The sequence below is a fragment of the Xiphias gladius genome, chromosome 1, assembly GCF_016859285.1.
Source record: "Xiphias gladius isolate SHS-SW01 ecotype Sanya breed wild chromosome 1, ASM1685928v1, whole genome shotgun sequence".
NCBI classification, from domain to species: Eukaryota; Metazoa; Chordata; class Actinopteri; order Istiophoriformes; family Xiphiidae; genus Xiphias; species Xiphias gladius.
Genome location: NC_053400.1, coordinates 20,243,884 through 20,260,000, shown reverse-complemented (window position 1 = coordinate 20,260,000; position 16,117 = coordinate 20,243,884). Strand labels below are relative to the sequence as shown.

At 41.2% G+C, this 16,117-nt stretch overlaps 1 protein-coding gene across 6 annotated transcripts in view; it reads right to left on the bottom strand.

Moving 5' to 3' along the window:
- The window catches only part of scube2 (signal peptide, CUB domain, EGF-like 2), a 21,033-nt gene extending 6,640 nt beyond the window's left edge, over positions 1–14,393 (bottom strand). The window contains exons 1-16 of one of the 6 annotated variants that reach the window (XM_040125791.1): positions 14,119–14,393; positions 13,487–13,606; positions 12,989–13,114; positions 12,485–12,619; positions 11,504–11,629; positions 11,267–11,383; positions 10,067–10,156; positions 9,132–9,248; positions 8,875–8,997; positions 8,060–8,176; positions 7,767–7,889; positions 7,308–7,424; positions 6,105–6,194; positions 5,835–5,957; positions 4,938–5,105; positions 4,366–4,572 (exon numbers count right to left, since the gene is read on the bottom strand). In XM_040125791.1, the coding sequence (XP_039981725.1) occupies positions 4,366–4,572; positions 4,938–5,105; positions 5,835–5,957; positions 6,105–6,194; positions 7,308–7,424; positions 7,767–7,889; positions 8,060–8,176; positions 8,875–8,997; positions 9,132–9,248; positions 10,067–10,156; positions 11,267–11,383; positions 11,504–11,629; positions 12,485–12,619; positions 12,989–13,114; positions 13,487–13,606; positions 14,119–14,206 (1,987 nt within the window). In that variant the 5' untranslated portion in view covers positions 14,207–14,393. The remainder of the gene's footprint in view (positions 1–4,365; positions 4,573–4,937; positions 5,106–5,834; positions 5,958–6,104; positions 6,195–7,307; positions 7,425–7,766; positions 7,890–8,059; positions 8,177–8,874; positions 8,998–9,131; positions 9,249–10,066; positions 10,157–11,266; positions 11,384–11,503; positions 11,630–12,484; positions 12,620–12,988; positions 13,115–13,486; positions 13,607–14,118) is intronic. The other 5 variants (XM_040125809.1, XM_040125799.1, XM_040125817.1 and 2 more) reach the window with 5 other exon arrangements.
- Positions 14,394–16,117: the final 1,724 nt, after the last annotated feature.

The window sequence follows — 16,117 nt, the reverse complement described above, 5'->3', positions numbered from 1 at the left end:
CATACAAATCAAACTAGACTCTAGAGGGGCTTCCATAGAGAAAGGAAACATTTATCAGAGCAAGCAAAGTGTTAAAGGATTGCAATTAATTACATAACTGTTGGCTTTTACTCAAAATGTAATAGTATTGTCTTACAAATTGTTAGTTGATATTAAAACTGTCTGTTGGTTTGAAAATGATCTATAAGGCAGACCTCAGTGCGCGCAGGCAGAAGGTTTCTCTTCTAGCTCCCTAAGTGTGCCCAAAGGCGTGCCCCAGGGATCACTCCTGGGACCACTCCTATTCATTATTTACTTTATATCAACAGTCTCGATCAAAATGTTTCCAATGCAAATTTCCACTTTTAGCCAGATGATACTGTGATATACTGCTCTGCGTCTACACCAAGCCAGGCTCTTTGTCAGCTACAGCTAGCTTTTAATGTTGTACAATTTGCATTGTGTGATTTAAAAATTGTTTTGAATGCTGACAAAACAAAACTCAAGATGTTTTCAAATGTAAAATCAAAGCCTGAACCTTCCATCTATCACCACTTTTCAGGGCTCTGAAACTGAGTCTGTATCTCAGTATGAATATCTAGGAATTGTAATTGGTGATTCTCCCTCTTTTACGCCTCACATTCAGCAATTGGTGAAAAAACTGTAGTTGAAATTGGGTTTTTTCTTTAGAATCAAGTCTTGTCTTTCCTTCGTGGCCAAGAGGAGACCTGTTGCCACCACCTTTATGTCTCTGTTGGACTATGGTGATGTTATATATATATGTATTAAGCTTCACAATGCTTACACTCGCTGGATGCCGTCTTCCATGGAGCACTGAGGTTAATGCCAATTTTAAAGCCCTCTCTCACCATTGCTTTTTGTATGCTTCGGTTAGATGATCTGCCTCGGACTTGACCGTTGGCATATTCTTATTTATAAGGCTATTCTTGGTCTGCTTCCATCTTACCTACGGATCTACATTTTTCAAAAAAGTTCGGGAAGTTAGTGTCTTCGCTCCCAGGATTTATTCCCAGTAACTGTCACTAAAGTCGGTACTGAATTGGGACAAAGTGTGGTTGAGTATGCTGCTCCCTCTGCTTGGAAATTAGTTGCAAAATTACCTGATAGGGAGCTAGTCTCACTGGATGCCTTTAAAATAATTTTAAATGACTTGGACACAGGCACATCTGGCTGTAGATGTTTTGACTGATTCATTTCGCCCCTTTTTGATCCCTGATGTTGATGAATTGTGACAAATATTAGATGAATCTTTTTGATATTTTATGATTCTGTAATTCATTCTTTATTTTCATTGTAAATTGTTACCTGTATGTCTGCAACCCCGTTAATTTTGCTGCTGCCTGTCTTGGCCAGGACGCTCTTTTTAAAGAGATTTTTAATCTCAATGAGACTTTTCCTGGTTAAATACAGGTTAAAAAAAACCAACCAATAGTTTTACATTACTAAAGCAACACTATTAAATAAAGTGTTGTGAATCACACATACATAAAGCGAAACAAAGGTCTGTATCATGCCTTTCAAATTATTATTAGAATGTGTACAAAAACCCAGTATTAACCTGTTAAAATCCTTTTGCAAACTAACCTAATACAGCCATACAAAATCACTGAGACAAAGGAGCAGTGGCCCGCTCCACAGCTGCCTTTGTACCCTTCACATCTGAATACTTGATACAACATGGCTGTGCATCAGGGAGTAACTTATAATACCACAATAACCACCATCACCTCTATCAAAAGCAAACACAGAAGCAAATCAAAGAGATTATTTCCCTCTTATCTCACCAAAGTGCAAAGGCTTGATTAAAGGGACTAAAGCACCATTTTGGTTTGGTTCCTCCCATTCAGAGTAATGCCTGTAATTAATTTAGGAAGTACTGCGTCTGTCTGATGGTGTAAAGATTTTGACTTTAAAACTGATGCTGATCTAACACAAGAATAATTCAATTAAATCCTGGGCCTTTAGCACAAAATGTGCTTCAGTTATTGCCTTTAAGCTGTCTGTAAGTAGAGAAACCACTATCTCTAAACCTCAATACACAAAAGCTTTAACGTAGATCCATTATATGTGGCTCAGCAAATTGTTAGATTTTCCTCTAAAGAAAGAAAATGTAATTCTCTCAAGAGCAGTTCATTTTTTGAAACCTATTGTTTATTCTGAAAGACCACGAGGAGCCATCATTGCATTGTCCTCTAACAGCTTTTATTTGACAGAGGGAAGCAGTGAGAGAAGAGAGAGAGTGAGAGTGTAAGAGAAAAAAACCTTGAAGCCTTTCAAATGCAAAGAACGGTTCTATAGAGTCCTCGAATTGATGGCCCCAAAGAGGTTTAAAAGACCTTTCACCTCTATTCAAGTCCCCAGTCTTTGCCTACTTGATGACATAGGAAAACACTACGGTATCACAGTGGTTAGAAGCTGAACCCAATAAAAGGGGTCAGGTTTTTGAATCCCCCCATTCTGCTTGGCCCAATCACTGCTTGCGCCCATCAAGCAGAGGCCCAAACAGCTGATGCTAATTGATTCCCATGGTGTGGCTGAAGTCAATTCTATTTAGCAGTTTAGTGGCTGGGGGTCATGCAAAGTGGCCCCAGCTGGGGGGCAGGGGGGACACAGCACTCAAACTGCCAGCTTGAATCAAATGCACTTCCTAAACATCTTCAATGTTAAAACAAACATGCAAACAAGTTAACTGCAACGGTCAAACAGACATTAACGTGTGGACATGCACCGTTCACAGCAGTTCTGGATCTGGTTCTTAACTGCTGCTGTTCCTTCTTGTTTTACTTTTTATACAAATATGTATTCTGAGGCAGACACACACTGACAGTTAAAATAATAAAGCCAAACAACGAAATATTTATAAAATTAACAAAACTATATTGTCTGTATCATCATATATATATATATATATATATATATACAACAGACACAATGTCCTGGAATAAAAACTGATGCAACCAGTAACCCAAACACATCAAAGCATCAAAGGAGAACAGCACACAAAGGTGAAAACATATTTTCTCCAAATGCACAGGAGGCTGCGTTGTCATCCCTCTGAGGCAGTGAGAACAAGACCCAAATGGGATTTTCAATGGAATGGGCAAACTGAAAAGAACTAAACTGCGCTCCAAGCTAAGCCAGAGTGGGAGGTGGGGGAGGAGGGGAAAAATATAGCTCCTTTAAAGAACTGGAGGTTAAGAAGAATGCCTTTCACCCCCCCCTCAAATTACATGTCTACACCCCTGCCATGGCCAATAGACTGCTTAATGTTGACCTGAAAGCATAGCGGGGGAGTTAAAGAATCAAGACACTTAAGAGCTGTGTTACTGAAAGATAGAAATAATGCACACAGGGGCAGTTCAGTTAAATCATGTCAGCACAGCTGAACAGCAGAAAAAACTTTGATGTTAATGAAGAGGCCAAAAAATATGGTGTTTCAGGGTAATATATGCAACGTAAAACTGATGGTTTTGCTTTCAACAAACATTATCTCCGCTATAGATTCAGGCAAGCTTTGCTTTCCAGTTGAAGTGCAAAGAACAATAGCACTTCCATCGGCCATATTCTTCAGTGGTTCAAAAGGGGGAAAACAAAAATCTTAAACATACTTGAAGAGTTGTGTGAAGAACAAAGCACATACCATTTGAATAAATATTTAGACATCTCAACAGAAGAAAGGCACCAGTTTCCTCTCACTGATACTAAGGGGGGGTGCAGCAGGAAGCAAACTTACTGTGAGGCCCGAAACTAGGGGTGCACGGTCCCAACAGCCAGAGAAAACACATGCCAGCCTTCAGCTCTCTAACACTGACAGTCTGCGGTCGTTTAATTTAATGAACATTTTCTCCATCATGAGTTATATATAAAACCCAACAGAGAGGCAACAGAGAGGCAACAGCTACCAGGAGGCTTGCCTGCAGCCCTCAAGTTATACGCTTCTCCAAGGGAGATGCTGGAAGATCTCACAGCTCGGAGGACCAACAACAGTCTCTCTGTTCTTCCATGCGAGCTCGCTCTCCCCACCAACTAGCTCATTACAGCATGTCTGCAAACCAAATATGGCACTCATCTGGCCAACACCTGCTCCAAATCCAATCATTAAACCAGCTTGTCTAAATATATCTCACTGGCATGGACCATTTCAATTACTTAAAGTCATGACTATGAGTCCACTGTGTGCATAGGGCCTACTCACAGCCATTGCTGCCCTGTTAGGTGTAACACAAGTGGTTGGACCTGCACTCTCAGTGTCTAAAGTAGAAGTGATGTCTGGCTGAATGGTGCATGTCCCAAACTTTACCTTGCTTTCTGCTTTGAATGACAAAGTGAACTGAATGATGAAGTAAACAGAGAAACCAAACTCACCACATTTCCTACCCATCAGCACCTGTCCTCCCACACAGTGCCCTGCCAGTTCTGCCGGCTGGTCCGGATTCTTGGATAGCTCGTAGTCAGATCCGGCAAAGTGGAGGTGGAACTGTTCCCGGTTGATGGACTTCCTCAGGGTCCTGATGGTCTTCCTGAGCCTCTTTTCTGAGCGCCGGCGCACACAGTTCAGGTCACAGCTCTCTGCTGAGAAAAGCACTTAATACCACAACTGTTTCCGGTGGAAAATTTCATCTTACACGGTATAGAAAACTGAATTCATGCCTGGCTGTCCACATGCTTACCTATACATTCACATAAAAAACACTCCAAGTAAGGGAGGGGACACTCTTGGCCACCATTCATATAGAAATCAAGAAAATAAAACAAAAACACTTTGACCCTATGCCCCAAACCTAGAGCCCACCACCACCAGAGCCACGTCAAAACAGGAGATACTTTAACAGTTTGGTTTGTTTAGTGACGAACAGACAGTGGAGAAAGAAAGAGGTGGAGATCAAGAAGCAAAGGTCACCGGCAGGAAGGCAGGAAGCGCAGAGAGACCAACCAACCTGTTACCTCCTCTAGGTTCACATCCAGCTCAAACTCAGCTGTAATCGAGGAGCCGTCCTCCTCGCCAGCTTTCCTGCCATGGCGGCTGCGTGTCCGCTGTCTGGATGAGATGCAGTGCAAGCTCACATAGCTGAACTGGACATTTTCAGTGAAGAGGAACCTGCTATCTGTGGACATGGGAGACAACCAACCCCAGAGGACCACGCCACGGCCAGCAGACACACACATACAACACACACAAATGCACAATTGTTAAAGAAATTCACAGACCAAATTACAGAAATCCTGCATAATTATCATATGAATTTTGATCATTCTGATTTGATATTGAAATTGAAATTTAAAACAGTCCTTATATCCAGTTAGTGTGACATTTTTTTTGTGGTGTATGCAGACTGGGAAGCTGAAAAAAGGGTGGGATGTCACTGTGATCATTTCCTTTATTTGAAACAATTATGTGCCCTTTCAGTGACTGTGAGGGATGTAAAAGACCATGTCGAAACCCTCTGGAGAAGCAGAATAATCTTACAATCGGAACCCCGTTTGATTGATGGCTAGGTCAGACCTAACTGAAAGGCATGCTATGGCTAATTACATCCTCCCCTGTCACTGCGAGTCAAAGTGCTGCGCTGAGACATTCAAGCCACTCAAAACCACATCACTTTACCCACAAATTTCTTTCACATTTGCCTTTGGTTTTTGGTTTACTTTGAAGCAGCCTTCAGGTCTGCTTTATCTTCTAAAGATTGTGGCTTTACATGCTGGCAATTCTTGGTAAACCCAAAATGTTTTTTTAACCAGTGACATGAAGAAGCTGTAATTTTAGTCCTTGTCTATCTGTAATCTCTCTTGTCTTTTGAGGCATTGTTAGGTTTGTTGTGTGGCAACCTCTGTACCTGAGTGTGCTGAGTTTAAGCTCTCCTTGAGTTTTTCCTGACTTCGTTTTAAGTTGCACTTTGCAGTGCCAGACTTAAAAGTAGCTGTGGTCTTAATGCGTGGAACACCGGCCATTTCTGGACCTGCAAGACAGAGGAACAGAAAATCTTGTCATTTTGATCTACTTATACATCAACTGAAATCAAAGGAAAGCCCAAGTTGTTCCTGAGTTACAGTTTTGTTTGGCAGAGCAGAAAGATAGATGTAAATCTGTGATGTTTTGTACTTGCCTAAGCAATACGAGCCACTGTTGTTCTTTTGTGCGTCAGCCAAGCAGGGCAGAGGCATTCCACAGGTCACCGTGTAGGAATCCTCCGTCCCTGAAAACACACAAGAGGCCATGACACACGGACCAACACAGACAAAAGTTTAGGCCAAGCATGTAGGAACACGAAAAGTTGCTCTGCAGACTGATGCTGACGACTGTTCACACAACCAAATCTAGAACATCTTAACTTCCTGACTAATTGCGTTTTCATTAGCTGCATCAGGAGATACCTGACCTGTTCTGTACCATGCTATTTGGGTCTTATCATGCCAAAAACGTAATAGCGGACTTGACTGAGGCATGTCTTGTCATATCAACTGATTGGATCAAACATATCATAGAGCTCACTGATCTTGTTATTTACCATACACACTGTATAGGAGCCTCATTGTTTGCTATGCTTTGTCAGAGCTGTATTTTCTTCCATTCATCCCTTGCAATGTTTCATACTAACATGTGAACCAAAGGTCACCAAAAATATCCTGATTTAAATCAATCTATATGAAGTAGTAAATTAGTACTAGTGGCTAACCTTGGTGAATTTGTCAACACTTTTTGCAGCAACTCAAAAGATGTTTAGTGGAGGACTGATTAAGACTGTTGAACCTCCGGAGGGCCTTAGATCTAAAATGGCTGTATGAAGTACTGAGAGGGCCACAAAGGTTAGCTTCCAGGGCTTCCTTTGTTGCTCAATCAGAAGTTAGTCTAAATCTCGATATTTCTGCACTTTTAATTTGCAGAATCTCTAGGCTTCTGTTTGAAACCTTGCATGAGTGAAACCGACTTCATTACAGCTCTGACAAAGTGCTGCAGCAAAGTGGGAGCAGAACAGTGAGAACACTGTGATCTTTTTATCTGTTTGATGAACAATAACAGCAGGAACATATGCAGCAGCATAACGAAACTGACAGTGACTCATGTGCTACATGTGTAAAGTAGTTCTGCAGTTCAGCTTTGGTTAGAACTTTCATAACATGCAGCGATTTTTTTTTTAGTGCAGTTCGTGCAAACCTTGAAACCCTCAACATGTGACTATGATAGAGCGTAACCATTTCCTGTGCAGTATTCTTCTTCTAGAAATGAAGTTAGAACAGGTTCTAATCGCATAAGGTCATCGTGGCGCAGCTAAATTATACTATATGGAGATCTGGCACAACCAACTCACCACTGCTGATATGAACTTGAGATTGGCATGTCAGGAAGCAGCGGTCCCCTCCCTCCTGCTTACTACAGTTCAAGGTGGGTTTAGAGGGGGGTTTTGTAGGTGGTAAAACCTCAGCCTCTAGATAAAAAACCACAACAAAACTTCCAAGGTAAAAAAAGAACACTTTTGATTGTAACAATGAGGAAGAGGCACATGGAGATGAGGCACAAAAAGTCCAACATCCTGACAGCACCAACACCGTCAAAGCATTTTGGATGTTTTACTCAGGCACAAGAAAACCAAGTGACAGAGAATTGAAGAGAAAAAAGAACAGAATTCAAAGTATCTCCTGTTTTTGTCCCCCAAGTTTTAGTCCAAAATGTGGGATCTTGTACACTCTTTCATTACATCATTTCCAAAGAGACAGGACAACGGCACTCAACAGATGTGCCTGTCACATAGGAACAGGCACCAGCTTACCAATGCAGTCCTTTTTGTTCCAGTGTAGCTTAAAGCCAGAATGGCAAAAGCATTCAAATCCACCCATGGTGTTCTCACAACCCTGCTCACAACCGCCATTGTTCACACTGCATTCATTTATATCTGAGAGGAAAGGGAAAATCATCATTATAATTACACGGTCCATTTTTCCAGCACATCAGCGAGCACATACACACTTGTATGCTTTTTAGCCTAATGCATCTCTAAACTGAGCACTTGTGTGTTACGCTCAAGTTGTTATGTGTAACTCCTTCCACCTAACTTAGTTTTACCTCCACAGTGGGCCAGTCCATACATGGTGTAGCCTTTGTTGCACAGACATTGAAAACCACCAGGGGAGTTCACACACGTGTGATCACATGTCCGCTCGAAAAAACACTCATCTATATCTGTAATCAACAATGACATAATAGCAGGGCAGTCAGTTGCAGTCTTCATCAGGAGGGATTTCCCACCCACAGACACACATTAGCATTTGATCCTGATTTTTCCCACTCAGTGAAATGTGACGTGTACAGGGTGCTACATAAGGTAAAACACCACTGGCTTTTGATGGTAATTACAGCTAAAAAGAGAGCAGTGTTTCACTTAGACACCTTAAATGTAACTGTAAATCAGGTCAGCATCTGTAAAGGCGTAAACCCCGATACAAAGGTAAACAAAAGGGTTGACCCATTACCAAAAATAAAGTTTTTTTTAATATATAATACTACACAAAAAATAGAAAAATCCCAGAGAGAAGCTAAAGTTACCTTTTTCGGATGTTTTAAAGGTTTGGTTTTGGTTGGTATTTTTTAACATAACAGTAAAACAAACCTATATTCTGATGAGTTACAAAACAAATAAAATCTTGTCTTCCCTTATCAATTTAGAGGATAAACTTTAATAAGAGATTAGCCCTTTAAAAAATAAAGGAATGATAAGAGAAGATGAACATAGGAGCTCTGGATGTCACAAACATCTCCTTATGTCACGATGTCCCATTCTGTCTTATCTTCAAGAACGTTTACGCAGCTAAATTTTGTCCCAATCTTTACCAACTGTCCAGAGTTTGAGGAAAGCAGACAGGAGGTGGAGTCATTTCTACCTTGACAAGAACGTTCATCTGTCAGCAGCTTGAAGCCTTTTCTGCAGTTGCACTCAAAGCTGCCGATGGTGTTCCTGCAGAAGTGATCACAACCGCCGTTGTGAAGCTCACACTCATCAATATCTGTGGGAAACAGACGATATCCTGACGACACTTTAGCAAGACTTCCTATACAAATGCACTAAGCTGGGCATGGCAGTGCCATGAGTCTCATGCTCCTCTCTGTGGAGGACCTTTTTGCGGACTGGCAGTCTGACCTTTGCATGTTTTTCCATCCGGCTGCAGTGTGAAGCCAACGGGGCAGCTGCAGCGCACGCCTGTGGATGTGTCTTTGCAGGTGCAGTCACACCCCCCATTGTTCACCGCACAGGTTTCTGAAATGACAACACACAACATGACTGTATGTGAATGACCTTCTTCCTTGTGAAAAATGCTACGTTATGCCTCAATGTCAGATACTAGATCCTTAGTAAAACAGAACCTTGACTGACTGAACATTGTACTCTCAAAACACCTGGACTACAGAGTTGATGTAATATTATAAATATACTGTTTACTTAATAGTTTGAAATATTGTCTAAACTTCTTTGAGCACTTGAGGCAGTGAAAAGTTCTGAATTCATATTGTGTATAATATTTAATACTGTTTTAAACATATATAAATGCTGATGGAAACAGACAAATGAGGCTCTAATGTGTGGTTTGTATAGTGAACAGTAGAGAACACTATTTTTACGGGTTAGATACATGTGGGCATCTAGGCTTACCCTAATAACATGTATTTTTTATAACACAAGACAAGACTCCCAGAGCTGGTGTGCTAGCTATGTACTTGGTAAAGTGTCAAAGATATAATGTTTTACATGCATCAAGTGACCCAGAATCACATAACTGATAAATACTAACTATACAAGAAAAGATTCACACTCTGCCCTTCCCAAATGGAAGGAAAACGTGAAATGTACCACACTGTCACAAATGCATATTTTTCAGGGTGGAACCTGGGGGCGAGAAAGCGAGTATGTAGTCATTTCACAGTTTGCTCAAAAGACTCAGGAATGCATTGGTTTATTAGACATTACTCCCCGCTCCTGTTCAACACCGTCGAGTGGTTCCTGGCAGCTCCACACGCTGTCACCTACAACACCAATTCAAGCTGTTATCTTCTGAATGTAGGAAGTGTAACTATTACCCATTAGCAGTCTTCGTTTGACCCGTTTGTCCACCTCAGTAAAGGATGTGGCGTTGTGGTCTGAGGACTCGGTGGTGGCTTCATCTCGTTCTGTGACACACAAAGCCAATCATTAATAGAGTGAGAACTGGTACACAAAATCGTCACGTTTACCAAATAGCCCGAGCACCGTGACTTCCCCACTGACTTGAGCACTGGGTGTTTGTGTTGGTCACCTCTCAGTAACCAGATGCATGTTTACACTTGAGATAGTCAGCTTGTAGTGGCTTGGCGCGCGTCAGATAACACAGCAGATCAGTAAGGTGAATCTGGAGACAACGTCGCACTGATACGTCCGGACCTCACACACGCTTCTGCTAGAGGGAGAGATATTACCCAAAATCTGACGGCTGATCCTTATCCTTCATAACCATTGTGTGGAAAAATGCACACTGCTTAACAAGGGGAACTGACAGAGAGAGATGTTTCCAGTTACTGTGTTTTCATTCATTCATCAAGATTTAGCCTCTACATCACTAAAGAAACAAGTCCGACACAGTGTAAGCTGCTTCTGGAATGTGCACTCCTGGAGCTGTGGTCTAGTTTTGTTATACTCTGTACAGAAATTAAAATTAAGGAACATTTTTCATCAGAAACAACAGCCCAAAACATGAATCATACATTTGTCATCCCCATTCTGGTTATATTTATGTGAAAACGACCAGCCAATACTGAGGTATGGTCAACTCACCAACTTTCCCCACAGCCTTCAACCACATCTCATCCTGCTCAGAACTCCATTCGCTGAGGAAGACTGTGAGATGTGGAAAAAGCTGGCAAGTGGACCTTAAGTTAAGAACTAATACTTTCATGCTCGTCCAAGATGTCATGTGTTTTTATGATTGCACCATTAGATCAAACTTAAATGTCCTACATGTTTTGTGCATTTCCCCAAAATTCAGTCGGACGTATGTGGTATCTTTGGAAACTGTTGGACCTCTTCGGAATTTGCAATAATGTTGTGTAAGTTTGAACAATGTTTGGCTGAGTCTGAAATGACCGAGCTACTGGCGGGTCAGTCAGATTAAAAGACAATATATGGCTACACCCATCAGAGGATTAAGATGTGGGGGGAGTTTTGAATATGGAAGGGAGATGTCTGACATGGTCTAATATTCCCCTGTGTTAAGCAACAACTGAGTTTGCAAACAGTGTGCTTACCTACACAGGACCTCTTGTCGGGTTGCAGGGTGTACCTGATGTGACACCTGCATATGGGACCGTTCTCCGTGTCTTCACAGGTGTGCTGGCAGCCTCCGTTGCCATGGTTACAAGTTACTGCAGGGCCAACAACATGCAAGCATGAGCCAAATTATCAGTGCAACATTTGAAGCCAACTGTGTGTGTATCTCGGTAGGTGTAAATTGTTAAGTTAGCTTCGTGCCGTCGAGCACGTACAGATGCAGCCTCTCTGGTTCCTGGCCAACTCGAACCCTGGACGACACTCACAGGCCACACCTCCTTTGGGTGTCTCTTTGCAGATGTGGGCGCAGCCGTGCTCCTTATTCATACAGTTGAGGCCCTCTGGGATAGAACGAGGGACAGAGGTACACAATGAAACTCTCCTACAGTGACTGACCGGCTACACACAAAGGCACACATAGGGAGAGATTAGTCTGGTATTTTCAAAGACACTGATTTTTTTCACGCCTTACACAATTCAAAAACATCAACCAGTGTGTTATTTTTAACACTTCTAGAGTGGATAAGAAAATCCTGTAAGCAGAGCAAAAGTAGTTCAGAAGTTTATTCTCTGAAAACAAAGCTCTGCAAACTCCTCTAATATCTGCAACATGCTCAATAATGCTTCAAGATGAAAAATGGGATTATGAAGCACCATTTATATAGATGGGTCACAGCTGAGTGGATAGGTCCACCGGATTTCAAAGGGTTGTCAAGACCCGATGGAGTGGAAAGTACTTGCATTTAAGTTGACTTCAATCAAGAAAACAAAACAAAGGCACTTCAGACAAATCTGTGACACAGACCACATAGACCCGAGTGTTGCAGTCATTAGCTTATTTTGTTCTCTGGGACTCAGAGATCCTTTTCCCACAACATGTTGTTGCTGTGGATAAAAGCTCAGTGACGGAAGCCAGCTTGAACCTGTCACCCCTCATTGTGCCGTCAGTCTTAGATTTGTATGTGAATATTGGAGAGTTTGCTGGATAATTCTCTGTCTTTTTGTCTAATCCATTAAATAAATGAATTAGACACTGTTGAAAATTTCTGTTCCTCCATAAATTTCAAACCACAATTCAATTTGTGGGAGTGCCACAGAATATCTTCAGTGATTCTGCATTGTACTTCAGGTGCTATACATCTTTGTCGTCAAGCTAACAGATGTTCACAGAACAAGTGCGCATGTTGTATACTCACCCACAGAGCGGTGGATGCATGTGTGCTGGTTGTCGCTGAGGAAGAAGCCCTCTTTGCAGCGGCACTCATAGCTGCCCATGGTGTTCACACAAGTGTGTTGGCACCCACCATTGTTGAACTTGCATTCATCTACATCTACAGGACAGTGGATTGATTTCATTAATTAACAGCATTTATAAAACTCAGGAAAAGTGTTTGTTCTGTCCACTAGAGTTTCCAGAAATGATCTTTTAACTCACTTGTCTTGTCCAGTGTTTACAAACATTGCAAATGTAATTAAGGCTTTTTCAAATCAAATTTGAGCCATAAATATTTATGAATCTTATAGATCACTGCATGAACAAAACCAAAGCTGTTTGTATTAAGCTACATTTAAAAGTTTACCAAAAAGGCTTAAGAAAAGAAATCTGAGCGAGTGTGAACTCTTCACAATCAGAGCTGATGATTCAAGCTCTCTGTCTATCACAAAAGGTTGTTTCCGTAGTGTTCTTTAGCGGATCTTACCTAGGCAGTTATGTCCGTCGTGCCCCAAATTGAATCCATCATAACAAGTGCAGCGATAATTGCCTGGTATATTGTTGCACTCATGCACACAGCCGCCATTGTACTCCAAGTCACATTCATCAATGTCTGAGAAGTAAACACCACAAAAACAAATGTTCACCTACTGATCAAAAGTTAAAATGCTAAACTTTTTAGTCTTCGAACAGTAAGAACAAGAACTTGGGTGCAATCAGAACATGTGTGCAGTATATTTTAGAGAACTATCGGAATAATAAATGGATACAAGTATCACAAATTGAATGCCCCTACATTCATTCAGAAATGATGCCACAGTAGATTAAACATTGTTGTGATATGGTATTTACAAACATGTAGTTAACCTATCCAAATTCCACCCTGCATAAAAATATGTTGCATAACTTACAAACTCTGTGATCCCACTCTTAAACTCAGATGATTTTGGTAACCAAACAGCTAAAAAAAGAGGAGCCACATTACCTTCGCAGTGTTCTCCATCTCCTTTAAAGCCTGCTTTACACGTGCACTTGTATGAGCCTTGGGTAGTCTGACAAATAGCATCAATGTGACAGCCATCACTTCCCTCTGCACACGGATCTGCTGAAATCCATACGGGTCTTAACGGTCATGATTACAAAACACACATTCAAAGGGTCTAATAAATCAGATAGTATGACTTATCACATATGCACTTTTAAGTTGGTCATGTTTTGTGAGAACATACGAAAAAGACGAGCGAGAAAACTGTGATTTAACTGACAAACACTCAAACATAAACTTCTCTACAAATAATAACAGTGGCGCACAGCAGGCAATTTGAAAAATTCCAGGGAAAACTAACCTGAAAGTTAATCAGTAACATACAATACAAAACTTGTGTTTCAAAAACTTATTTGTATAGGGAGCACATATATTCCCACAGCAAGAGTCGCTTTACACAGCTACACCTTGAGAAACTTAAAGAAAATTTCCCCACCGGGGAACCAACAAGAGCGCACTCCTCAAAGCGTGCGTAAAGTAGCACTCTCCACGACAGGAAAACACAACACACACACACACACGCACACACACACACTCACTCACTCATGCACACACACTCACTACAGTCCCACCTTGAATCTCGGCAAGCGCTGCGCTTTGGCTACTATTTAACAAGAGCAAAAGCAAACAAAAGTCCCTTGCAGCCCAAATAGCTCCCATGGTGATATGATCCAAGTTTAGAGGTCTTCTCAAAAGGACGCGTACGCACTGAAGTCGTGACCGAGCGTCCGCCTCATTTTCATTCTAGCCTGTCAATCTGCCTCACAAGGGGCTTTTGAAAAGAGAAAGGAGTGAGAAAGAGTGTGTGTGTGTGTGTGTGTGTGTGTGTTTCGTTTGAAAGAGAGCGAGAATGAGAGTGTGCGTGCGCGAGTGAAAAAAAGGAGCTGCGTCAAGTCATTTAGATAGCCGGTGCAAAACCGGAAGTACCGTGTTTTGCGTAAAACGTTACAAAATCAGTGCACTTTAAGAGGGTTTTATTTTGAAAGCTACGACCGGAAATTCTTTGGTAAACCTGACGATGTTGAGTTATTTTAAAATCTCAACCCTGTAAACATGGCCTTTGGTGTCTGTTTTAAAGTCGGCCATTACAAACTTATGTGACAAGATGACCGTATACAAATAATACAACAAAATACTATGAGTGATTTTCTTTAAAGTAGCTAATTTAGTTGCCTACTCTAACTAGCTAGTCCTAGAACAGAACCGTTAGCCAAACAATTTGGTTGCTAGGCAACACAAGTCTATCAGTTCTAATGCTGCATACACGTCGCATTTTTTAACTCGTAATTATCACCAGCCCAGCGTGATAAAACATTCTCGTCAGCTTCCGACCTCTAATTCTGAGTCGGAGATATCAGTAATTTTTGTCATCGACGATATCTCCTCTTGGTGCAAATAACTACAGACATGATAACCAGCTGTTTGCAGAATTGGCAGCATATGCACCACCGCCGGTGGTTGAAATAAGATAAGATACAATCTGAACAATAATACAATCCATTCATCTTATTTCATTGGAACCATACACTGTTTGTATCTGGTTTCACTTGGCAACGAACTACTACAAACAGTAACACAACAAAAGAGGCTATTATGGCTATTTCTCTAGTGTGACTACAAGGCTAGTGCTAGGGCTAACCACCTTGGTGTAATGCGTGAACACTCCCAAGTCCGAGCGTTGTTTGATCTGTTGTTCACATTCCGTCGACAATGCGTGAATGCAGCATAAATTACAACAGCTTCTAAATCGATTCAGCAGTTGAAAACTGAGGGACCGTCAATTTTGTGAATATTTTGCTAGTTATTTTGTGTAAACATGCACTGTACAGCTAGGCAGCTAAAGTTAAACACAACCTTACGCTTTTAATTCAAGTTCGTTTACCGTTATAAATGAGTCCTTATTTCCCTTCAAACCTGTAACTGAATTGTGAAAGCTGAAAACCCTCCTCAACAGAAGTGATACGAAGTCTAGTCCACTTCCCGGATCGGTCGCGTCCAGACAACTCTTCAGCAGGGGTCAGTTTTCATACATTTCAGTAGGTTAAGATCAATAGGTTTTACACCTAAGCTATGTGATCTATCAGATTCTGATTTTTTTTTTTTAAATCCCAATTTTTTCACGTCCCGTATTTTGATAACTGAAAGGAAAAACTGTGACCTTGTAGATAGAGGCGGTAACATCAGTTATTGATTAATTTGATTTTTGGGTTCGACTGTCAAAACGTGCGACCCAACCTAACTACTGCGGAGGTTCTGGCGGGTATTTTAGCTGACAAGCTATATCAATGTAGCAATATATATCAATATGTAAAGTATAATGAAAACGTGTGCGGTAGCTATAGCGCTGAGTGCCTAAAAAGGTCACAAATCTGGATAAAAACCTATAAGCAAATTAAACAGTGACACGCAAACAGAAATAACTCAAATAATCGAAGCAAACTCTATCACTCTAGTGTTCAAGGTGCATAACCTCCTTGATTTAAAAACTTCTATGTAGCTCTTGCCCACCACCTGCCGGTGCAAAAAAATATCACAAGCACGCTTTTATTTTATTTATTTATTTTTCTTTTC